At 41.8% G+C, this 25,540-nt stretch overlaps 1 protein-coding gene across 3 annotated transcripts; it reads right to left on the bottom strand.

Annotated features, from left to right (window-relative positions):
- Positions 1 to 606: 606 nt before the first annotated feature.
- TESPA1 (thymocyte expressed, positive selection associated 1) lies at positions 607 to 23,382 on the bottom strand. 3 transcript variants are annotated; one of them, XM_082739043.1, is made up of 10 exons: positions 23,207 to 23,382; positions 19,450 to 19,616; positions 13,898 to 14,113; positions 12,907 to 12,949; positions 8,192 to 8,241; positions 7,520 to 7,573; positions 6,721 to 6,757; positions 6,349 to 6,447; positions 4,390 to 4,598; positions 607 to 2,754 (listed from the first exon to the last, which is right to left on the bottom strand). In XM_082739043.1, the coding sequence occupies exons 3-10, from the start codon at positions 14,058 to 14,060 to the stop codon at positions 1,805 to 1,807; spliced, it is 1,605 nt and encodes a 534-aa protein (XP_082595169.1). In that variant the 5' UTR covers positions 14,061 to 14,113; positions 19,450 to 19,616; positions 23,207 to 23,382; the 3' UTR covers positions 607 to 1,804. The 3 variants fall into 3 exon arrangements, with proteins under 3 accessions (XP_082595169.1, XP_082595170.1, XP_082595171.1); XM_082739044.1 differs by having other exon boundaries at positions 19,450 to 19,530; positions 23,207 to 23,355; XM_082739045.1 differs by lacking the exon at positions 19,450 to 19,616 and having other exon boundaries at positions 23,207 to 23,351.
- Between the last annotated feature and the right edge of the window lie 2,158 nt (positions 23,383 to 25,540).

The raw sequence follows: 25,540 nt of genomic DNA on the forward strand, positions 1-25,540 counted from the left end.
TATGGATCTCAGACCCTCACTGTAGGAAGGAATTCAGAGCTTAAGGGAGCATGGCTGTGAGATACCCGGAGTCTTCCCCATTTGGTCATGTGGGCTGATTAGAATGTAGTAATGAGCAGGAGCTGGGATGGAGTGTTTTATGATTGGTTCTCGCCTGCTAAAAAACTATAGCAGTGCACTTTTCAAACTTCAATGTGCAAACAAATCACTTTAAGATCTTGATTAAAATTGTGATACCTTAAATCTGGAGTGGGGTCCAAGCATCCACATTTCACAGAATCCCAAATGATGCTAATACTGCTGGCCGGCAGACTACAGTTTGAATATTAAGGTTATACATTTCTAGAACACTAGAATAGTTCTAAGACAGTGGTTGCCAGACCAACAGCATCAGCATCACCTGGGAACTGATTAGAAATTCAAATTTTTGGCCCTGTCTAAAACTTCTCAATCAGAAACTTTGGGACTTGGGGCTCAGACAGCTGCATTTTAACAAGCCCTCTAAGTGAGGCTAAAGTCTGAGAACCACTGATCTAGAGAAGTATCTAACCAGCCATAATAGAATCACGTGAGGCGCTTAAAAACAAAAAAGAAATCAGACACTGATTTCCATGCCATATCAATGAAATTGGAATTACAGGTTGTGGGACCCTTCCTTGTGGGTATTAAAAAAAAAAAATCTTCCTGGACAATTAGGAACATGTAGCCAGGCTTGAGAATCACTGCCTGAGGGAGGGTGGGAGGGAAAGAGAAATACTTCTTTAGTCTTTGCCAGCAAAAGTCTGGTAAAGGGTGGGGTGGGGGGTGTCTGGGACCATTGGGCTAGCATCTCTCTTCCTCCTCACTGTGGCTTTGCACCTGTAACCAAGATCTCAGCAGAACTAAGAACCAGTGGGGAGAGGTGTCAGATGGCAGGTGGCCATAGGGGAAAGAGGCTGAGTATACTTGAGAGACTTGGCTTCTTCTCTTGTTGCAGGAATGCAGTAGTGAGGAAGGCAGGAGTTCAGATGCAGCTCTGTGTCCAATGACAGGTGACACATATGCAAACAATATTGCAAATCATCACAGCTTCTCTTGTGGCAAGGATCTGAGGGCTTTCCCAAGAGAGGTCATCACTTGATGGCGGTACTGTCTAGAGTGCCAGACAAGAGGAGTCTTGAGTTTTTGAGAGTCCACAGGATGAAGAGTTGGTGGACCAACAGGATGTACTCATCTCATCCTGCACTGCCCCTTCTAGAACATGCTCTGGTTCCATAGGATACCGGGATATACTGTTCAGATGCCCCCAACTCTGCTCCAGGGAATTGCACTGGTTTTGCCAGTCAAAAGGGGTCACCCTCTCTACTAGTGTATGCACCCCCAGGAACAAGTGATGACCAACAGATGGCTATTTGTGTGGGTAGAGGTTATATGGTTTTGGATCTGTAGGCCAGGTGCTCACACATCTATGTGTGAAATCCCTTAAGGTCTACGATAGATCTGGGCATGGGAAGAGAAGGGGATAGGCCAGAGCTGGGGAGTGGCTCTGCCCACACTGCCATGTTCTAGCACAGAAGTCCTAAGAATCTGAGAATATTAACTTTGAACCTGGACCTCCAGGTCTTTATGGTTACAAATTTATTAAGGTAGAAGAGAGCACATTTTATTTACTAGTGTTTAGCTTAGTGTATAACCAGCATCTATGTGTATTCTGGTGCAGATCCCACAAATGATAGAGCCAGGTGTGCTTGATGAGGAACTTTAGTGAAGATCAGATCAGATGAGGAATTAGGAAAGCTCTGAAAACCGGGATGATCTTAAGAAATCAAGCCCATTTATCTTTCTTCTTCTCTATTAACTGGTTCCCAAAGTTTTTGGAATGTAATTCAAGAGTTGGTATATCTGGTGAGGACAGGGAGTCTGGATTCCCTTTACTGAAAGGCAAGAATCCAGAACCTTTATCTGCCAGCCTCTCTCTTGCCCCCAACTCACTTGTCTCCTCCAAGTCACAAGTGTCCTGTAGCTGCTGGGTCAGAGACTGGTGCCATGCTGGTTGCTCTCGGCTCTCCTGCATGATGGACAGGTCCAATGACTTAACTCTCCTGCTCATGGGATTCTTCTGAAACAAGCTCTTTTTTGCTCTGCTCTTTCTTCTCCAGAAAGTCTCATCCTTGGCTTCCTTATTGGTGGCCTGTAGACTCCATGGCTCTCTTTTTACCTGTGCAGGGTCTGTTCTCTGCTGTAAGGGCAGAGAATGCATGCAATGGGTTGCCTCTGGTTTAGGATGCAGAATTTGTGATGGTGCTTGCATTGCAGACATTCCCTGCTGTGTTTCTTCTCTGGGGCAAAGAGTACAGAGTCCAGAAAAAGTGGGTAGCTTTGTATCCCTGATGAGTGGCATAGGATCTTCCTCTGAGCCTGGCTCAAATCCAGGGTCTTGCTGGAAGACCATCTTCTCTCCTTTCACTCTGTCCATTACTTCCCACACCACTTGGTCCAGACTGTTCCTTTTGGGGATATTATGGGGTGGTGACAGCCGATCTCGGGGGCTTGTATACAGGCACATCTTGGAGATGGCTTTCCGGAGGCGGTCTCTGGGTGACTGAGGTTCGGGTTCTGGAGCCAGAATCCTGATGGATGGCACATCAGTTGGATTGTAATTCCAGAACATGTGGGATGGTGTAAACTTTTGGACAGGTGTCTTAGACACATAGGAGTAGAGACAGAAGAAGGCATCAGCAGTGACAGCCAGTGTTTGCACCTGCTTAAACCTGCCTGGACACAAGGGTTGAAGATGGTGAATCTGGGGGTCATCAGCAAATTATCTCTTGCTTCTCTTCCTTCAAAGCCTTCTTAAGGCTCAAAATTCAGAAGGAAGATGCCATTTTCCCCACCAGCGTTTTTCCCATTTAGTTTTCTCATACTCAGGATCCCCTTTGTTGACTTTCTTGACTTCTTGACTCCCCATCTGAATAGATATTTTCCTTCAGTCCAAAAATTAATTTTATATGGGATGGGGAAGTTTTCTATATCCTGATTTCACATATCCTTTCTGCTGTCAGTATGTTCTAAACAATGGCTTCACTTACTGTTTGATTTAGATGACAAACATGACCAAAATAAAGGACAAAACCAACCTTATTTTCTTAGACAATAACAAAACTTCAGGGTTCTAGAATGCTTCAGAGCATAAACAAATTGGAATAATGACAATTACTAGCCAATAGACTAGGGTACAGAACTTTTGATATCATTTTTAAAAAAGTAAACATCATGCCCAACGTGGGGCTCACACTTATGACTTTATCATTCTGTTAGACGTTTCTTCACAAAGTGTGGTCATAATCCAGAAGCATTGGCACTAGTTGGGAACTTGTTATAAATGTAGAATCTCAGACTCTATCTCAAGCATTTTAACAATACCTTTTGGTAATTCATATGGACATCCATGTTTGGAAAACACTGTGATAAGCCATATATCTCTTAAACTGTAGGCTTCCAAAAGGCTTAAGAATTGTGTACCTCTTGCCTAGTCCATTTTTCCAGAATTTAACACTTAATTATGTGCATAGTACATAAAATAAATTCAATCAATTATATTCTAATAGTGTGCATAAGAATCATCTAAGGTTGTGAAAATACTCTAACTCAAAATCTTTGTTTCAACAGGTAGAGCTCAGGAGCATGGTTTTACCAAGCTTATTTTAAGTTGAATCTGATGCAAAGAATCTGAAACAATACTGAAATAATACAATCATATTGGGGGTATAGCAGAATATAATTTGAAACATATTCTAATATATATAATCAAATAGAGTCTTTTATGCCTCATCCAGGTAGAGAAACTCTCTCATATCTTTCCTTAATATGAAACCAGAACAACTTAAATAATTGTTTCCCTGGATGTGTTCTAAAGATTATACATAAGAATCCCATGTGCTTGTTTAAAATAAATACTCCTGAGCCTTTCCCTCTATGGAAAAAAAAAGCCCATGAATTTGAATGTTTTATAAAGTCCCTGGACAATTTAACATATCTACCTTTGAGAACTTTGAGATTATTGCTCTAAAAGGAAATGATTTTAATACAGTGGCTGTAAAAAGAGAACATTCTACTGTTGCAACTGAGAAATAAAAACTAGAATAAGACTTAAAGACACTGTTTTCATTTGATTCAACTGAAGGAGAGAAAGCCTAAGAAAGCCGTAGTGATACGAGGTCTCTTGATGACTATTTCTTTAAGAGGAATAAGCAGACATCAAAGTTCTCCATCTTCACTGAAAAGGAGGCCGAGAAATAGACACAGAAGACAAAGGGTGGAGTGAAGCTGACTGAGAGAAAGCAGGATCTGGAGCCACTGATCGCTTTTGTGAATGGCAGAGAAGTAGAGCAGATCCATGGGAACACTCACTGGCCAGCATGAGGCAAGGGTCCTCCATCTCTATCCTCTGCACCTGGGCCTTCAGGAAAAGCTGGAAATCAATGCCTCTGGCCTGAGAGGGGGTGGTGAAAAATCGGGCAGGAATCCGCGAAGTTTCCTTGTGGTCCTCTTGGGCAAAGCCCAGACTGAAGAGGACATCCTCTGCATCTTCTTGCACCTTGTCCAGGATCTCAGAGACGCTGAAAAGAGGGAGTTTGGTAAATAGGGGCAACTTTGAGTTACACAGTCATCCAGAGTATTGAATAAATGTGTTAGGAGCTGAGTTACCTTTCCGATCATTTCTCTACCTTCCCTCCTGACTTTGAGAAAAACTTGCACTTCTGCGAACATACATTTTCTGTATGAAACATGGAACTACAATCCAGCCTTGGTTTAAAAATTGGATTAGATTCTATCACAGTAATTGATTTTCAAAGAAAAAAAAAATAAAAGACTTTATTTATTTATTTGAGGGAGGGAGAGAGACAGAGCAAGTGAGAGCACAAGCGGGGGGAGAGGTAGTGGGAGAGCGAGAAGCAAATACCCTGGTGAGCAGGGAGTGGGTCATGGAGCTTGATCCAAGGACTCTGGCCTGAGCCAGAGGCAGACGATTAACCAACTGAGCCACTCAGGCACCCCCATTGCAGTACTTTAAACACCATGATAGATGAATGAAAATGTGCTATGAGAAGGATTTGAAAATCAAAAACATACTAGAGTTCAAGAAATCTTGTGGTTATGTTATGAATCAATCCTTTCCCACCTGCACACATTATGGTTTGGCTGGCTTTTGCCTAGAGCTTTGCAACTTGCTCCCCAGCTTCACCTCATGGCTGTGTGGGACAGCAAAGCAAGAAGTATGTAAGAAACACAAAACTCTATTGTTACCCTGGGGTAAAAATTAACCAATGCAGGTATATTCAAAACATGATTTTGAGAGGTAGACCCTTTCGTAGCACTATTTTCAGGACAGAAGCCCTGCATTACAGAAGATCAAGTTCTCTATCTCTTGGAACGGCACTCACATGTACCTACATCTAAATCTGTTTGCCACCAAGCTGGGTGACACGAGAGCTCAGTAACTACCGATTCTATAGACATAAGTCATCGGGATGACAAGGATAAGACATATAGTCAGTAATACCATAATAACATGGTATATGACAGATGGTGACTACCTTTACCGTGGTGAGCACAGCATAATGTATACAATTGTCGAATCACTATGTTGTACACCTGAAATGAATATAACTTTGTATGTCAAGTGTACTTTGATAAAAATGTGCAGATATCAGGGTCTTATCTCCAGAGATTCTGACATAATTGAAGTGGGGTCTGGCCAGGGCTGTAGCTCAGTAAAGACAAATCACTTCCATGGCTAATAAATCCGAGGACCGGTTCTCAGATTCAAACTGTGACACCAAATTCCAAATACTTTTTATTATAACACATTAGTTTTCATCACTTTCTATCTTTTTAAAAGTTCTTTGTGTGTGCCTTTGTTCACTCTTTTTGATTGTTGAGCTTCTAGGGGTAAGCACTTGGCTTTGTCTTTTCTAATTCCACGTAGTTATGCCTGGCCTGCATTGGGGGATATGAGATTGCCCGAGTGAATTAATATTTTATTGTTTCATTCAATCAACCAACCAATCAATACCTTCATTAATTGTTGATTGAGCACTTACTATAAGTCCAGGGACTGTGATGACTCCCATGCTACACCTCCTGTGGTACAAGGTCACCTTTATTTTACAGAGCATCCAGCTCTGAGCAGTAGATTCCTCCACATACCTCAGTGTTCTTGAAGTAAATATGGCCATATTTTTCAAGTATGTGAGTGCATAAAACCTCCAGTAAGATATCCCAGAAAAAATTGACAAGGTTCTTGGTTCCATTCTCTTGGGCCTCTCCTCTTTCCACCCTTACATCCCTGCCAGACCCAATACCTACCTTGAACTAGTCTTGTTGGTGCCACCCGTCATGCTGCTGGAGGCCAAGCTGCAGCCAAGATCAAGGAGTTGGCAGGGCCGTACTGGGTCCAGGAAGCTCCTGCAGGGATCAGAGTTGATGTCACCATAAGCTTGTAAGCAGTCTGCACCCTGGATCCAAGACATGTTCTTCTGGGCATATTTACTCCCTGCTGGGTACCTTCTATCGTCTACTGGGAAATCTCAGTCTAGGGCCTCATTCCTGGTTGGAAAATCTCACTCTCTCTTGTGACTCTTGGGCTCTTTATTTTTCATCTCTTTGTCTCTGCCATCTATACCAGTTCAGTAGCTCCTGAAGAAGACATCATTCAGTTTGGGGGAACCTAACACTTACCTGGAGAAGACCCTGCCTTCAGTGGCCAATAGTGTGGCTGGACAAGGAACAGAAAGGCAAAGAGAAAGTTAGAAAGGAAAATGAAAATCATCTAAGCTGCCTCTCTGTAATTAGCACTCAGTGCCCTTCACTCCCCTCTGCCACTACTACGGGCTAGCTGAATCCCATGAACTCTGCTCTTTGTGGGGTATCTAAAGTTCATCAAACATAGACCAGGAAGGGGGGCAGATATGGCAGGGAGGAAGTGGTCCAGAGCCTCTGAATTATATACCATGACTGGTGTTGAGGCAAGAGTTTCTCTGTTCTGAGGAAGAGAACATCATTCAGCCCTTCAGGCTAGTGTTCCTGCCTCACATCATGAGTCTCCACAGGTCTCAGGAGACACTGGTAGGCTGCCACATCTCCATCCATTATTCAAGTTCTTTTCTCCTTCAGTGTGGTCTCCTACTTATACCCACTGTTCAGGCTGCTTTGGGTTTCCTATACAGACAACAGTTTTAAAAATGTCTGGGTAGCCAATGTTATGGTGATTTTATATGTTGTCCTCCCAGGGGACAGATGAAAGCCCTAATGATGGACTGGTAGATGTCATGTCAGGCTGGTGAAGAAGCATTTCTGGGCACATGAAGCTTTATGAGTTTTAATATTAGTTCATAATGAGACTACTCTTTCCCCACAGGTAAGACCCCAGGGAATAGGTTGTTTCTTTCTACAGCTATTCCCCTATTCCTTCTACCCTGAATTCGTCTCTTATATATCCCCTTCCTTGATTCCAACATCAAAGCGCTGTGCCACTTACCCTCTGCTCCTAGGGTCAAGTCATCTTCAAAGCTGGTTCCGTGGCTGAGACACCCTGTTAAATAAGGCAAAAGTCAGAGAAAATAGGCTTGTGCACACACACACACACAAACACACACACACACAAACACACACACACTATACACACACCTGTACATATGAACATCTGTAACCACGTAATCATGTCATACATCACATTTGCAAAATTTCCCCCAGCTCTACATATACTACCTCAGAAGTCACATTCATATTTTGATTTAGAAAGACATAAACAACAAAAAAGAAAGACATAAACAATCACCTGTAATTAACCTGTCCCCTATATCAGATAGTCATGTATACAATCCTCTGTCAGATAGTGAACACATGGGAGCATGTACTCACACACATCTTACAAAACTCTTTTCCCATAGCAGTGGTTGTTAGCTGAGCAACCACTGACGGCAGATAATCTTTAGTGCTAGTTAGCCTGTCAGCTCTGAGCCAACATTTACTCCCTCATTTGGATTTCCTGGATTGCCTTGTGACTACCAATAGACAGGCAATTAAAGCACAGCCTGCATTCTTATGCCTGCATATGTAAGTGCATGTGCATAAACACACACACACACACACAGCCATGTCCCTATCCTGGTAGAAGAACAACAGGAAAAAGAACAGAGCCTGTACTCACCATGGTAGCTTGACTGTCCTGTTTCCTCAAAAAACCCTTCTTCAGAGTATCTGAGAACCAAAGAACAATCTTATAGGTTGAATTCATACATTTTCCAAGGAACTTTTCCTCAAATGTGTCCCATTAGTTCTCATAATTTCCTAATGAGATCAAGCAGTATTTAATTGCTTTTAGGTTGAAGCAAACTAAGAGTAGTTCCTTGACAAGTTCTCCAAAGTGGCCAGGGGAAGTGGGACTGGAGAGCATTGGATTTTGTGCCGCACCGTACTGTCTTTGTGTAGGTGTGTACGTGCTGTACAGTGGGCTGCCATTGCACCGACTGCACTGTCCACAGTCAGCGTGGTGAGCAACAAGTCTGCACATGCTTGGTAAAATAGGAAAGACTGAATATAGAAGCAAAACCAGAGAGATACATTTAAAAAAAGCAGAGGGTTGGGAGCCATCACACATACAAATACTGATATTTTTCAACTTCTGGGAGGTCAGCTTAGCTCCCCACACCTTCTTCCTTTTCTCTGAGCCAGGTTCTTGCTGATGATCATATCTCTCAGGAAGCAGCAGAAACTGCATCTTGGTTACAGATTTTAATTTTACATTTTAAGATAGGGTCTTATCAAACTTCTACCATCTCCATAAGAGGAACAGACAGAAAACAGCATACATGGTGGCGAGAAACAACTCAGTTTTACAGACAAGGAAGAATTCTGTGTATAAAGCAGATGAGTGAAGCAATCTATGAAAAGTGGTGAACTGGGACCACAGTGCCTGGCTTGTATTCTTGCTTCCTAGCTGCTGTTGCGTTCTCAAATACCCAACAGGGGGATTTGGATGCCTATCTGTGGTCATTATCTAAGTCTGCTTCAAGGACTGAAAAGTCCTGAAAGTTTTTAAAAGGGAAGTTGCACATGATGCTTTGGATGTAATCTCAGTATATAATCACTCAATGAAATGTTTAATAATAGCAATGGTTTTACTAATTGAATATCTGTAGATCAAGCTGTGTTTTTTACAAAATAAATCATTGCATGTATAGACATCTTTTATAGACGCTTTCCTTTCAATAGTGAAAAATCAACTACATTTTCCAAAATCTGAATTTTTATGTCTTCATTAAAAAAAAACTGTACATCAAGGTACATTATAAAATGTATAACAAGGGGCATCTGGGTAGCTCAGTGGGTTAAAACCTCTGCCTTTGGCTCAGGTTATGATCCCAGGGTCCTGGAATTGAGCCCCGCATTGAGGTCTCTGCTTGGCAGGGAGCCTGTCCGCCCCCCCCCCGCCACCCCCGCCTGCCTCTCCGCCTACTTGTGATCTCTGTCAAATAAATAAATAAAATCTTAAAAAAAAAAATAAAATGTGTAACAATATCCGAGCTAATTAGGAGTGAGTAACTCTAGGGGCACCTGAATGGCTCAGTTGCTGGGTGTCTGCCTTTGGCTTGGGTCATGATTCCAGGGTCCTGGGATTGAGCCCTACATCAGGCTCTCTGCTCAGCAGGAAGCCTGCATCTCCCTCTCTCACTACCCCTTCTCATTTGTGCTCCCTCTCTCCCTGTGTCTTTCTTTGTCAAATAAATAAGTAAATAAAATCTTAAAAAAAGAATGAGTAGTTCTAATAATATAACTAGAACAACATATATGTGCTTCTTTTCCTAACAGATAATTATATAAAAATGTATTTTAAGATCATATCACAAACATAAATGTTAGTCTATATATCATTACAAATGTCAGTATAAATTATTTTAATATTATTCCCAAAACCCCATAACTTAGATAGTCAACTACTAGAATACTGAGATTTACTCTTGTGTTTAATGCTTGGGCTGCAGCTACACATTAATGCAAGTGCCAAAACTGACTGTTATTATAACTACAACTGAAACACACTAGTATTCCACTGTTTACTCTCAATAGAAATACCTATGTCTGTTCATCAAAAGAAATAATATTCATTATAACCCAGAGTTGGGAGACACCAAATCTGTATTGTGAAATGGAAAAATTGTATGATAAATATACATTTTACTGCTTCACAACAATAAAAAAGAATGACCTGTTGCTGCATGCAGAAACATAGACGAGCACCACAAACATCATGCTGAATCAAAGAAACAGACAGAAACACTGCATATTGAAAGAGGTACTAACTTCCAGTTATAAAATATGTAAGTCATGGAGATGAAAAGTACATATAGTCAATAATATTATAAGAATTTTGTATGGTGACAGTGACTACAGCCATCTTGGTGAGCATTTCATGACATATACAGTTGTTGAATCACTATATTGTATAACTGAAACTAATATAATATTGTAGTCAAGTATATTTCAATCACTCAGGAAGTTGGTAGACTTTCTTGGAGAGCTTGTCAGAAAACAAAACTGTCTTCCTATCAGAGGATGTCTGTTTGACATTGGAAAGAAAACAGAAACTATACAGTCTTGAAGTAAAATTTGAAAAACGCCTTGCAGGCACCTGTTAACAGAGCAAACAGATGTCCAGTGAATGTAGGTTCCTTGTTCACCTTCCTTCTTCTGTGGTCTCAACAGCCTAAGAGCTGAACACTGTGTGACGCAGAATGGCATATCTGCAATGCCATTTCCCCCTCTTCTTCATCATCTATTATCACAATCCAGTGTTTTGTCGCTATCGTCAACCATCATCAGCCCTTAATTTTTCTAATTTTCCCATATAACTAAGAAATATTACATATATATTAGAGAAGGTTAGAAAATAGAGAAAATTGGAAATATTTTATGAACCTAAATCCCCCCCGCAGAGACAAATATGTGTTAAGAGACTTTCCTGTAGGCTTTTCAAAGTGTAAATATTGACATTTTTTCAACACATAGAAAGGGAAAGAAAATGTGACAGACACCCTTGCACTTGCCACCTTGTTTTCACACAGGTAAACGTTTTGTCATTTTCATTTCTGATCTCTGTTAAAAATATAAATATAATATTAAAATATAACTAAAGTTTCATTTTACTCCCATACCTTCCTACTTTTTTCCTTCCCAGAGGTAACCACTGTCCTAGAGTTGGTGTGTATCATTTCTGGACATACTTTTCTGAGAAATAACGAGATTTAGACAGATAGATGTTAAGTCTATAGACAGAGCTGTTTTAAAGTAGCAGAAAGTCTCTTCTTTATAAATCTCACCGCTCACATTTTACTACAGGGCAGGGAACACTTGTGCACATATATTTTTTTTTTGAATTAATTTTTTATTTTTTATAAGCATATATTATCACATTTAAATCTCACAAGAAACTTTGAGACATTATTCTTCTAAATCTCCACCTTATAGGTGAGGCGTCTGAGCTAGGAGTTTGGTTGTTTTCTGACAGGTGTTCACACAGATAGTTTGCAGGAGTGTAGGCTCAACTCTGAGCCTTTTGATTCACCAGACCACTTTTTCAGTACATGTTTTGGTTTAGGGATTATTTCTGTGGAATATAAGTGGGGAAGGGTAATCTCTGGAGTGGAGAATCTTGTATTCCTGTGAATTTATTCTTTTCAGCTAGAATGTAGTATGTTTGAAGTCAAGGAGCATATTTTAAACTCCTTGGTCCCCTTCTAAGCCATTTAGACAATTAGACATCATCAAATGCTCTGTCATTAGTGATGTAAACTGACTCAGGAGTAATTAATGACATAAAGACATTAGCTGAGTTGACTGGTTCTCCTGTAGATACCAGGTAAGGCATTCCAAATCCTAGGACAGTTGTGACACACTAGAATGTGCAAACATTCCTGTTTTTACCATCCCTTCACTTCCTGAGCTTTGAGGACCCTTCACAGACTGTGAAGGCAATGAATTGTGAGCCAGGTCAGGACAATAAGGGCAGTCTGTTTTGCAAGCCCACAAAAACACAGAATAAATCCTTTCGGGCTTTACTTTCTGGGGCAGAGTTGAAATGAACAACCTTAGATAATTTGGTACTATTTATTTCCTACCAAATAAGCAAGGATGGGTTTATTTATGTGTTAATGGATGAGTTCAGATTAAAGGCTATAGAAAGTTTGAAACATTCCTGGAGGGGAAAGAAGGAGCAGGCAGGAGTTATAAATTCTCAGAATTATCACATAGATGATCAGACTTATATCTGTCTGGGTAGACTGAGCCTAAAATGGTACTGATGGGGTGTGGGTCCTCATATTTTAGTGTTTCTGAGGAGGGAGACACTGCATTTTGTCTTGAAGTACCTGCTCCTGTTCTTCACCACTTTGAATAACCAGGATAAACCCTTAGCCCATCGTCCTGTGTTCTGTAGTAGAAATAAACGCAGTGATGAATTCCTGTGCTCATAAGAACAATGAGGTTTCTAACTCCTCTTTTGTTACACGGTGTAAGACTCCAGTCTGAGGGAGAAGCGATGGAATAGGGATCTACCACTCAGCCCAGACAGTCCCCAGACATTTCCATCATTCTGGACTTAGACCACTTCCAGCCTGGATTTCCAGACCTCCACCCTAACTTCGTCTTAGCTTGGAGTTAACTTCATTTACAGCCCAGGCCCAGTTACTGGTAACGTTGACCCAGACCTGTACAGTCCACTCCCCCACCCCTCCAGCATTTCAACCTCACTCCTGATCTTTAGGCCCAAATCAAACCCGTTTCCCATCTCCTAGCTCCGAAGAGTCAGTACCAGCAAGCATCTCCACACCTGCGCCGCATTTACTGCCAGGGTCTCCCAGGACTTACCCGCAATCCTGCAACCAGTCTTCAATCTTGTTGATTGGATTTCCTGGAAATATCAGAGGTCAGATCACCGTGAGAGCTGAGGGAGGTCAGACTTCCTCCCTGCAACCCATCTCCTTCTGCAAGTGTATCCTTTGTGAGCCACGTCATAAGACTCTTCTCCCCCATAAAACTTTTCTTTAAGATATGACAGGAATACATCCATGTATAAAAATAGTGGGTGCTTCTTCTCTCTCTCTGCCTCCCGCCTCCTTCCTCCTAGAACCTGGAAAATGCCCAGGATGACAGGCCCACGGCTCCCTTCTCTCCAGGGTTTGGGAACAGAGTGGATCCTTCTTCTTAAAGTAAAATAAAAAATAAATAATAGGGAAAAAAGCAACAACAACAAAAATATCACAAACTTGTGTTTGTGCTTTTGTTTTTTGCCAGATGGGTTTATTTATATGAGGGTTTTTTGTTTTTGTTTTTAACGTTAATGTTTGTAGTCTTATTTGAACCTCAAAGAAGCTCTGAGAGGCTTGGAGGAAAAGAAAAGTCCTACTCAGACTTCAGGTACCACCACTTCCGTCAGACAAATATGTCTTTGTGATGTAAGTGACTTGCCAAAAGTCACACAACTTGCTCACAGCAGAGTGGTAACCAGAATCCAGGCATCCAAACTGAGTGTCATTTTGTTTCCCAGACAAAATAAAAATACCCCAAGGCATTCAGGAGAACCTGACCTCAGGCCCTTACAGAGAGCTTCTGGGGATGATGCAAAAATGTGTTTTATTTTTCTTTACTTTATGCCTATCTTTCTCTCCCCAAATTATATATTTTGCATTTCTTTACTCTTCCTTTAAATGCATTAAACCCATCAAAATGAGTCTCCTTGAAGACCCAGCCTCATCAAGGGACCCCCTGCAGAGGACACTCTGCAGACCTGTGCCTGCTCGCATGTTTCCCCTGGCACGAGACCATGGGCAAGTCTTTCTATTGTCTAACTGCCTCTTACCTTCCTGGAAAACATCGTCCAGGCTGGAAGGTTCTGGATCTGAGACATCTTGCAGGGCAGCTGTGGCCTCCTCCTCCAGGACCTGGGTCTGCCAGTGGCGGCTCTGCTGGAGCCAGGCCCGCCGTTTCTCCCAGGATGTAGGGCTCAGCACAGAGCCCTCCATGGCCCTGGCTCAGACTTTAGGGCCTCCTGCCCCAGGAAATGCTGCTTGGAGAGCTGAAATACAGTGATAACTCTCTCATGTTCTGTTCAGAAACTACTCCAGGGCTGCCCCCACATCTTCCCAGCAATGCACAGAGGAGCATGACCCCTCTGCCCTTTCAAAAAGGATGGGGGGAGTTGTCCAGCCCTTCCTCTGTCTTCGCCCCACACACGTCCCCCACAAACGCTCTGACATATACCAGGGAAAGTATTTCAAATCAACAAATTTTGGAACTTCAAACATCTTATGACTTAAGGGACACTGAAAAAGTTCTTCTAACTTAAAGAATTGCTACTTCTCACGATGGCCGGCATACTGTCTTAGAAAACAGTTTTCTTCAATCCTTAAGAAGGTTGTCTCTCAGACTCTTCCACTCTTCCACTAAAATTAGAATATCTTTAAATTGACAATTGATAAAGTCCACTCTATTTGGTCTTTATAAAGATAATTGAAGAATTTCCAGATCTCAAACATCAGACAAAATTTCCAAGGTGCCACAGCCAGGATGTCACTCCAACTAGAATCATTCTGAGTCTGTTGTTTGTTTGTTTCCCCCGCTCTTTTACATATTGGGGGTCCACATAAGATTTCTCTTGGGAAAAAAAAATCCCATAACACAAACAAACAGGCAGAGATGTTGCCTTGTACAATGAGCAGTCACGACCTGCAGAGTCATTCTTTTCTAATTTGTCAACGTGGGCTTCTCCACAGCTAGCAGTTAACTCCTCAGTTCATTTATACATTTATATTTCATTTAACACTGCCTGCTCAACATCTCTGTGTCTTCCAAAAGATATGTTCCGATGACACAAGCCACTTATTGAAAGAGGAAGAAAGAGGAGAAGAATCTTGCCCGAATGAATAAAGCTTAAAAAGCCTAGAGGCTAATGCACATAAATCAACGTGGGCTTCTCCACAGCTAGCAGTTAACTCCTCAGTTCATTTATACATTTATATTTCATTTAACACTGCCTGCTCAACATCTCTGTGTCTTCCAAAAGATATGTTCCGATGACACAAGCCACTTATTGAAAGAGGAAGAAAGAGGAGAAGAATCTTGCCCGAATGAATAAAGCTTAAAAAGCCTAGAGGCTAATGCACATAAATCAGTGGATGCTCAATCCTCCTGCCTCTCCTCCGCCTGCCACACTCAACCCACTGGACACAGAAAAGCCTGACCAGGGCTCTCCACGACTCATCCCTCTGCTTTCCACAGCTCCATCCTCATAGCTATGCTCTTAATGGTTGGAGTAAGGAAAAGCAGGAGGAAAAAATATGAGTTCAGGTTTCCAGAGACTCCTAACATAGCCATTTTTGGAAAGACCATCCTGAACCTAAAGTGCCTTCCTAGGGCAATAAAATTGTTTTGGATGCCTCTGTTTGCTACAGACAAAACATACCCAGAGAAGAATGATGATGCATAGTTACTGTGGTTAGACCTAAATTCTTTCACTTCGGTCCTGCCCATTCCCTAGTATTTTCCAACAAGAGACAGTTAACCTGAGATGTTGTTAACCCTGAGTACCTGGCTCTTTGTCCACTGCCTGGACCTTTGAACAGCAATTAAATGAGTAAATTCAGCTTGTGATGCAGGGAAACCACAAAGAGGAGGCACAGAGAAAACTTGTCCTTTAGTCATAGCTCTTGTGGGGTGATAAAAGAAAGGATGAAGCTAGAAGAACTTAGGAAATCTAAATGCCTTGATCAGGGTTTATTTACCTCGTTCTGCACCTTCAAAATATTGAATAGGTTGATGTCAGTTGGTCCAGAGGAGAAAATGTCAAAGGCTGACTTGACTACTGTCTCTAATTCCCAGAGTAAATGGACCTCATTTAAATCACAAGGATTCTTAGAATTCTTCAGCTCACAAAGAAGAATTTTTTGGTAATGAGGGGAATTTGAAAGGAAGACAAGAGGGCAGGAAGAAAGGAGGGAAGAAGAAAGGAGGGAATGAAGGAAGAAAGGAAGGAAAGGGGAAGGAAGGAAAGAAAGAAAGGAGGAAAGAAGGAAGATGTGACTCCCGCACTTCACTCTGCCACTTGCTAGTGGTATAACCTTGGAAAATTCGATCCCTTTCTCTGGTCTCAGTTTCTCAACTGGGACATTCTGCCCTAAAATTTGATGCTTCTGGTACTGTAAACTTCTGGATGTGCCATTTTATAGCTGAACCCCCATACCGCTTAGTGCAGTGCTAGAATCTTGCTAGTTGAGATGGTAGATAGAGACCTGTGCTTGGGTTTCGACATCCTCTGTGATACGAATTTATTCTACATGAAAATACATCGGACACATATAGGCTAATTTCTCTTTTGCCCCCTGAAAATGCTTATCTCATTTTAAACCTTATGTTCTTCTCATGTTCTTTTCCCTCTCTATCTTCCTGTCCCTCGGCCTTTGATGCGCTGCCCTTGCAAAGCCCAGTTCTTAGTGAACCTTCTTCATGAAGTCAGACCTGGCTTCTACAGCCTATGGAACAGAATCCTCGATGCTGAAGAATTCCAAAGAAGGGTTTATAAATAAATGACTATTATGTTTATGGCAACAAAAAGCCTGGATGAGTTAAGGACTCTACCGCCCACTGAGAATGACAGGCATTTTCTGAGCAATGCGGGTGAGAATGGAATAATTTTTTCCCTTGGGAAAGCAACATGGTTTCAAGCCTGAAAGAAAAGATGCAAGGCACATCTAAGCTAATCTCGGCTGTGGCAGACTGGACATGGACCCAGGGAATTGAACACGTTCATTTCCCCCCAATATCTGCTGCAGAGACATGTTATATGGGAACAAGATGAACACAGTGATATTATGAGGGAGGGAGGGATAGAACTGTAGTTAGAGATCATAGGAGGAAGCTGTGTTTCTGAGAGATAAGAAACTGGGTATTCTTTGTGGGAATGTGGAGGAAGCAGCAAATGATATCAGACAAGCACATCAGCAGTGACAGCATTAGAAAGAATTGCAGGCTGGATGCTTGCAGATGGCAGTTTTGTAATAGAGAGAAGGGCCTGGACATAGTTCCTTCAAGACGAGTCATACAAATACATACACCTAGATGTATAAGAGAGTTGGGAGCCATGAAAAGAGTAGTGACTAGGAATCAGGGTAGACATGGGCATTCTTTCAACTTTTTGGTCCAGCTCATTGACTCCTGACAAGTCAGTTAGGTTTCCTCCTCGGACAGCAGTTTCATTCTCTTGAAAATGAATTGGTGGGAGTCAATATACAAATCTGCTTTCAATACCAATGCATTTGAATTTATTCTAATTGAGTTTGAAATATCTGTATGGATAATACCTGTAAAAGAAAATGCTTTTGCATGGTTTTCCCCAGAAGCGTTAGGAAATGGTCCTGTGGCCTCTGGTGTTACTTCCCATTTGACAGATTCCCTTCCCCGGTGACACTGATTTATGACGTGCCTGCACTCCCAACTTCCACGGACTCAGGAAAGCAGTGAGTCTTGAACTGGGGAAGCCCAAAAGGGGCCCAAAGGAGTGTAATTCCATTAGGCATTGCTCACTGAGCTCCAGCACAGTTTGAACATTTTTGCTACTTTTTCTTTAGCTGATGCTAAAGAAGGTTTCATTGCTTCCCCCCCGCCACCCACACAAATTCTATCTGTACTTTGAAAACCTATCTGTCATCTCTTCTCTTCCCCACCTCTAGCAAATAACACATATGCCCACACCTTATGCTGCAAGAGAGAAGAGGTCACCCGTCTTGTCATCATGCCCCCTTCTTTGTAACCCTTCCCCGAAGCCCCATCTCAGGATCCAGCAGGGTACCTATTGCAGGAGAGGCTCAGCAAATGCTCTACCTACAGAGGAGCAAGAATCATACCGATGCTGAATAACTAACCTTATTAGTACATGCCATGGGACAGGGGCTCCTGACTCTCCATAGGTCACTAATCCTAATGTATATGTAATTTTATACCTTGTGGTGAAGAGCAGAGAGGCTTGGGGCATAGTCATGCTGATCTTTTATTGATGGGACACAGGGGCCACATTGAATTTTATAAAGCTTAAACTATCAAGTTCTTCTTTATTTAAAAAATAATTTCCTAGAAGTTTCCATTCTAAGTTTCCACTTCTAGGTCAAACATTCCCTGTGGAATCTGAGGACCATTTTCGTGATACTGGTTTATTGTATTTAATCTATTTGTATTTGGTATTTTATTTAATCTAACTCCTGTGAGGAAGGAAGTCCTAGCCTGCTGGTATTTTTTCTCTGATGTTCCTACTAACTGTGTGCTCCTCAACCCCCCAAAATTCCGCACTGATTCTATTGCTATTTGCCTGAGTCACTCTTTAAAAGCCATATTTTCCCTTTTGCTCTCATTTTCAGCCCCTTGTCCTTTCCTCTCTTCTACATCTCTTTAGAGGCTTGCTCCCTTAATATTTCTCCACAGTCTGGCCAATGTTCTGGAATCTGACTATAACAAATAGAGCAGGAGGGAATTCTTTTTGTTTTGAGGATGTTATTGCCCAAAGCAAAGTTTTTCAGTTGACAGGATAGAAGTTAGACAAACGAAGAGGGCACATATTGCATGGAGCACTGCGTGTGGTGCATAAACAATGAATCTTGGAACACTGAAAAAAAATAAAATAAAATTAAGATGTTAAAAAAATTAAAAAAAAGAAGATTCAGGAGTTAAGAGCTTTGAAAAGAGTATCCTCTAACAAAAATCGTCAGCAGAAGTAGCAAGTGTAGTAGCAGGAGGAAACCTTTATGGGTCTGTCATTATTATGCATTGCATATACCATATACATTCAGTCTGTGTTCTAAGGGATGTAGTCAGAGATTCGCCATATAGTAACATGTGCCAAAGTGATAGGTCCTAAAATTACTGGGATATACAGTAATTTTATATTTTATATTTATCCATAAAACCTTCTTGTAAACTATCTCACTTAATCCTGACAATCACCTTTGAGCTAACAATTGTTATGTGAAGCTCAGAGACATATGTGACTTATCCAAGGTCATATAATTAGGATCTTATAATGTTGAGAATTAAACTCAGGTTGGTCTGATTCTAGTTATATGGTCTTTCCATTAATTATAGAATAAGAAAATAAACTAATATCTCTACCCAAATATCAGTGGTACACGTAATTTGGGATAAAAGAAAGAAACTATTTCAGTGAATTCTGCATTTCACATGCTACGGAAACTCTCTACGGAAACTTTATAGCCTCATATAGAAGAGACAGCAAAAATCGAAATTAATTCATGCTTCGCTTTGTGTCAATCTTAGTGAAGGAAATGTTGCCTTTTTTGGTTATTAACATAGTTTTCCTTCCTAACTCCCGACTAGATTACGAAGCAATTCTGCTTTTGTCAGGCTCACCTGTCAGTTCAGCAGCAGGTCCAACAAAGTTCCAATTGAGAGGAAAAAGTCTGCCTGGGATTCCACATTGCTTTCGGATTGCTGTGCCATTCAGAACATTTAAGGGTGGTTATAGAGTAACACAGACCAATCAGAGTTGACACCAGTCACAGCCCCGTAGCTGGGTCCTGCAAGTATACAACATTGAGTTTCTGGCACTGGTCTGGGGAATCTTGTGGGGAGAGCTGGGAGAGTCAAGTTGGTCATGGGAAGTCACTGGACTTGGGGCAATTGATATTTATCATAAATTGGCATGGAAATATTTTAACAATCATTATGGGTCTACCAATTTGTACCTGCCAAATATCAGCTCTGCTTACAGGTGTCTCATGGGGATATTTTTAAGGGGCCCAGTGAAGATGGCCAACTCTTGGGAAGGAAAAGAGAGGGCCTGTAAAGAAAGAGCAAGGGACTTGGGATCAGAGTTAGCTTTGTTTAAAATCACAGTTCTATCTACTTACTGTATGTGTGTCCTTGCTAAAATCATCTGTCCCCTCTAAATCTAAGTTTCTTTGTATATAAAACAGGTAACACACAACTTGTTGGGCTACTGGGGGCTAATATCAGGTAATGGAGGTTAGGTACCTGATATATAAAGGAAGTGCTGATTAAACAATAACAATTATTATTATTAATCTTCCCTCAGTCTAAACCATTCACCAAAGTCAGAACACTTTCAGGAATAAGAAAGAAGAAGGAGTGAGCAGTGGCATACAACAGTGGGTATCAAATCCAGATGGCTGTGGAGCAGAGAGAAAACATAAACAGTAAGTAGTTCGTTCCTTCTTACTCCATGCCCAAAGGAATCTGAGAGATCATCTATCTAATCCTGGTCAGTCATTTTGAAAAAGAGAAAGGGTTGGGAGAGAGAAAGTGAGAAAAGAGAGAGAGAGAGAGAAGGGGAGGCTTACCCGAAATCACATAAATATTAAGGTTATAAATGGGACTGTAACTCGCAAGATCTGAGCCCGAGGTCTATGCTTTTTCCTTTACATAACATCACCTTCCTCATGCCACTCTGGTTTCCACTCTAGCTGGGCCTCCTCCCAGGAACACGTATTAGAAAGACTTCTCTTCTCTTCTTTCCATATTGTGCCTATGCCCAAACAGGGCCTGTAAACTGGGACTGAGAGTGAAAACAAGTGTGGGAGTAGATAAGAAGGAAACAGAGTTTCCATGATGGGGCCCACAAGAACTTCTGCATCTTATCCATATTTACAGCCAAGATATGCACATATCCCCACCCTTGCAAAGGGCTGGGAAATCCCAGGACAGCCATTTTGTTGTAGATAAGGACAACCTCCATCTCAGGCCAGGGTGACAGCACCCCATTTGACACACACCCCCAACCTGCAGTATGTCTCACATTCCTGCATAGATAGGAAATATATTCCTAATTTCTAGTTCTCTTCCATGTCACTGCAGTTGGGAAGATCTTCAGAACAAAAACTCCCCTGAATATAGCATCTGAGCATTCTGAGACTCCTATGATCTAAAGCAGCAGTTCAGTCTATTTCAGGGAAAAAGGGAGATGTTATTGGATAAATAATATAAAGAAAATTTTCAGTGAATGAATATAACTATTTTACCCTCCTCTCTTACCGTCTTTCTCACATAAATAATTTCAGCTGAATAAATACTGAAAAGTGACCATCTAAACCCTATTTCTCTCTCCTTCCTTTCCTTCCCTATGTCCAGCTTCAGAGTGTGAATGAGCTTTATGGAAGGCTCATAAAGTACCAGGGAAGCATTAAAGTTATATATTTGGAAAAGTAATCCTGTGCTCTCAGTGCTGTGAGACACTAATTTTTTTCACCTGGATGGGCTGCAAAGACAGCAAGATGAAGAAACCTCTGTTTACCTGTCCTGGTTTGCAGATGGCTTGGTCTGGAGACAGGAGTGAGGATGAGTGGATTGGTTAGTTCTTTGATTCCATGTCTTCAATTCTTTGGTCCTGTTTCTATGGGAATGCGGCTCTTTCTCTCATGTGCTCATTTTAATTCTCCTCTCTTTTTCTTTCACAATGATCTATACCCCTTCTTCTCAGAATCTGTGTTTAGGCCTTTTTGTATGGGGATTGGGTGTGGGGAGGGTAAAAAGTACCATGGGTACTGGGATACCCACTTAACTTTTGTCCTTTAGGTGGAAAGCAGAAGAGTTGCCAATTATCAAGTGACAATCACTGTTGGATCTTTTCCCCTTACTGTAGCCCTGGGTGGACCCATGAGTCATGATTTAAACTAGGACAAGACTTCCTCTCCATTCTCTATTAGAATACGAGTCATTCTCTATTAGAAACCCTGAACTAAAAATGACTGTGTTGACTCCCAGGGCCACTATGTAATGCTTAATTGCAGGGTTCCATCTCCCTTTCAGAGACCAGGGGAGTTATGGGGAATAGCTATCAGTAGGGCTATAAAGAGTTTCTAAACTCCCTGGGGTGCCCGTGAATAAGAAATCATTTATTAGATCTCTTTCTATCCCTCTTGTTCTATCTTCTGCTTGTTCTCTCTGATACTAATCTAGTAGAGATACATGATAAACCCGGCCTACTCTCCTCCTAGTAATGCTTCCTGTTATAGGAGACTCATACCAGATTTTCAGCTCCAATCCCTCAAGCTTAAGAACTGTTAACCTGCAGCTTGGGCACACAACCTGAAGGCCTACAACCTCCAATCTGCTAACCTCAGCACCTGCCACATACTGTTTAAGAAGTCCCCTTGCCTAGACAGGCAGCCATTTGTAATAGACAGAGTCACTGGTATTTATAAATCCTCATGATCTTTATCAAACCATTTCTGGGGGGCTCTTTTATCTTGTTGCTGTTCTGTGTCGGGGACCTGCCTCTTCTCCACCCAATGGAAAGCTCAGTTGCACAGCAGGGGCCTGGGAAAACCCCAGTGTGGAAGATCTTTCCATTTTTCTACTTTCCCCAAAAGTCACGTAGGTGGTGACATTCTCAGCCCGGCTGCCACTATGACAAAGGATGTTGCAGGAACATGGATCCTTCCCCACCTGAGATGATGTAAGTCATGAAGTGAACAATGTATCCCTATATCCATCTCTGAGATGTACAGCCTGAGAAACAATCCCCACATGTGCTTGTCCCTCTTGAGCCTTCCAGTTAAATTGGCCTGGCACTGTCCAATTGCATGACTTTTCCCTCATATCTACTCCCAACATATCTTTCTGTAGCTTATCTCCTTGTCAGCTTTCTTCTGCAGCTTCAGAGGAGAGTAGATACAAAGCAGCACTGATTTAGGAGAGGTATTCCCACTAGTTCACAGTTACGAGCACTAGAATGGGACCTGCAGTGAAGTGAGGAACTTTACTCCTTGAGAAAAACTTTCAAAGTTAGAATCAGTTTGAAATTACAGGACAAGGGAGTATATAGCAAGACACACAGAGGAACGTCCTACACGAGAAAAGTGAAACTTTTAAATAGTAATTTAAAATAGTAATTCAGACCATCAAAAGAACCCATGTTTTGTGACCCTATATAGAGTACCTTTCCTGTAGTAGGCAGGAGGGAAAAAAAAAAGTAAAGGGTCCTTTTTGCTCTGAGAGACACAGTGATGAATTTTTTAAGACTGAAGTCAGGGATGTGGAAGATTTTCTCTTGATTTTTCCCTTTTCTTGGCAACCTGATTTCTCTCCTCTCTCCCAGCACTATCCCATATCAGTATAATCTTAAAACTGAGGTGGAAATTATACTCACCTGTCCGCAGGTAGGGAGCAAAGTTTGAGGCAGAGCGGTTAGCGAAGCCGGGCGAAGCCCTTCCCAGGTATCGGGATCTGAGTGAGGACAGTGACAGAGTATCATATTGCATGTTGTACCTTTCTCTCTGTCCTCATTAAATTTCTGTTGCCAGCTCAGAAAGGGGAAGCGGAAATGAGAACACACACACTCACACACACACATGCATAGTCTCCACCTCCTACCCCAGCCACATCCTTTGCCCTAGCTCAGGAGACTGAAGAACAAAAGATCTGAAGTCACTGAGCTCACCACGAAAGAGCCCTTCCTGTCAGAGGGCTGCCTCAGTCTTTGTAAAATGAAAAGTCTTTTCCTATTAAGGGAAAGGTACCTCCCATTTAACAATGCATGTGTAGGAGTCTTCCTACCATGTTACTGGAATCTCTGTGTGATAAAGCTTTCTGTCCCCAGGAGGAGGGGTGTCTAAAAGTTAACTCACATTTGTCTCAGACACAATGCTCACAGCCCTATCACACACTTGAGACAGTTCTCAGCAAAATGGATGAGTTTGCATACCTCTTTCACACTCTGGTAATTCTATAGAAGCTTGTTTTTAAATATGCATGACATCGTGGACAAGTTCTTTTGGGGTTGACTTATTAGCCCTTTAAAAAAAATGCTTAAACCTCTTTAAATTCTCTTTCTTTCTCTCTCTCTCTCTCTTTCCTTCTTTCTCTTTCTCTCTTCTCCCCTTCTTTCTAAATAAATGACTGCTTTCCCAAGGGACTTTTAAAGATGAATTTTTAAAAACTCTGTCACAACCTGGAGATGTCTCCAGTTTATTGGATTTCAGTTCCAAGAAGTTTTTATAAACTCTGAAAAATTTTCCTCAACCCTCAATCACTGTCACTCCTGGCTAACATTTATCATTGGTGATCAGCTGTCTTCCCACTTCTCCAACACCTGCCATACAATGAAAACAACTAAACCAGTGGAACTCTTTAAAATTATTTTTAGCCCTAAGTTTCTGAAATGCAATATTTGCCTTAACAGTTGGGGTCTAGAGAGGAGTACCTCTACAGAAAGTTTGTAAATACGGAATGACATTTTAATTTTCCGAGTGACTGTCAAGCTGCTCCTGGTAGTTAGCGTCCGAGGGCCAAAGATGCTAAATGTCTTTGAAGATACAGGGCTTGTCAGCACAGGACTCATTGGTGGTTCTGTCCAAAATGCTAACATTTTGATCAATATTGGTAGTGTCTTGGTTAGGAGAGTGGGCGCCAGCATCAGACTCTGCCGTTAGGTGGCTCTGTAGTCCAGTGCATAGGAATTAACATCTTTAGGACTCAACTTACTGCCTATGCGATTTGGCTGTACAGCGCCTTGTCACATGGCCCGTGTGTCCCTGTGGGAGCCCTCTCCCTTGAGCATTAAGGAATTCAGTATAAACATTGAATTGGGAGTAGAAGGGACCCTCCACTTTAACATTAACCTTGTGGTTGTTACGTGGTTTCATGGACATCAGTTTCCTCTTCTGACAAATACAGAAATATTTTCAAATATTCTCTTGGCTCTAGGAATCTATGACCTCTGCAGCCATTATTGTTCTTTTCTCTCATGTGGCTACATGTGGTTTATTGTGGAAAATGAAAATATTAAGTGACAGACCTTTGGTAAGAAATCATCCTGCGGGTAATAGAAGATGCAGTAGAAAACAACTATTGTCCATGGCAAAGCCAAGTAAAAATTGCTTGTGAATGATATTATCCCCCAGACAGGTAACTGGAGAGCCCTGAGAGGTAAGAATGGTTTCTGAGTGGCCCAGCTGAGCTAGAGCTGGGAGTGAGTTCTGAGGCTGCAGGATGGAACACTCCACTGGCAGCTGGCCCAGCCTGATCCTAGCCAGGGAGCCCAGACAGCTGCTCAGAGAGGCTGTCCCGTGACAGAGAAGCTGCAGCTCCCAGCCCTGCTCGGGGCCAAGCAGCTGGGCCTCTCCACCCAGGTGCAGCTGCGAGTGACCTGCTTTTATTTCAGCCCTCAGCCTTTCTCCTTTCTCGGATGTGAGTGAGGCTTTGCAAACATCCATTCTTCACTGAGTCTGGTTCCTTCACACTGCTGATGTGGGAGTTTGAGTGAATTTTTCTCCTTGCCATATCAAAGGCTTGAAAGTGGAAATAGCGGATAGATTTGTAGGAAGGAAGGCTGTGGTTCAACTAATCGAGGGTTTTCTAGACTTTCTCCAGACAGAAAAGAGTCCACCAAGGTCATCTCCTTCTCTTTGCTTCTGTGTTCTGGGAGTTCAGGATTCCAAGAAATGGGATTTGCAAACTTTCCTTAAACACCCTTCCTGTTGAA

This window comes from Mustela nivalis (genome assembly GCF_964662115.1).
Source record: "Mustela nivalis genome assembly, chromosome: 7".
NCBI lineage: Eukaryota > Metazoa > Chordata > Mammalia > Carnivora > Mustelidae > Mustela > Mustela nivalis.

Bases quoted from the DNA above. Each gene is read 5' to 3' on its own strand.
- TESPA1 (XM_082739043.1), bottom strand. From the start codon at position 14,060: ATGGAGGGCTCTGTGCTGAGCCCTACATCCTGGGAGAAACGGCGGGCC. The intron at 8,242-12,906 runs GTAAGTCCTGGG...TTTGGTTCTCAG, and splicing joins GACTGGTTGCAGGATTGCGG to ATACTCTGAAGAAGGGTTTT. The intron at 6,758-7,519 runs GTAAGTGGCACA...TTCCTTGTCCAG, and splicing joins CTTGACCCTAGGAGCAGAGG to CCACACTATTGGCCACTGAA.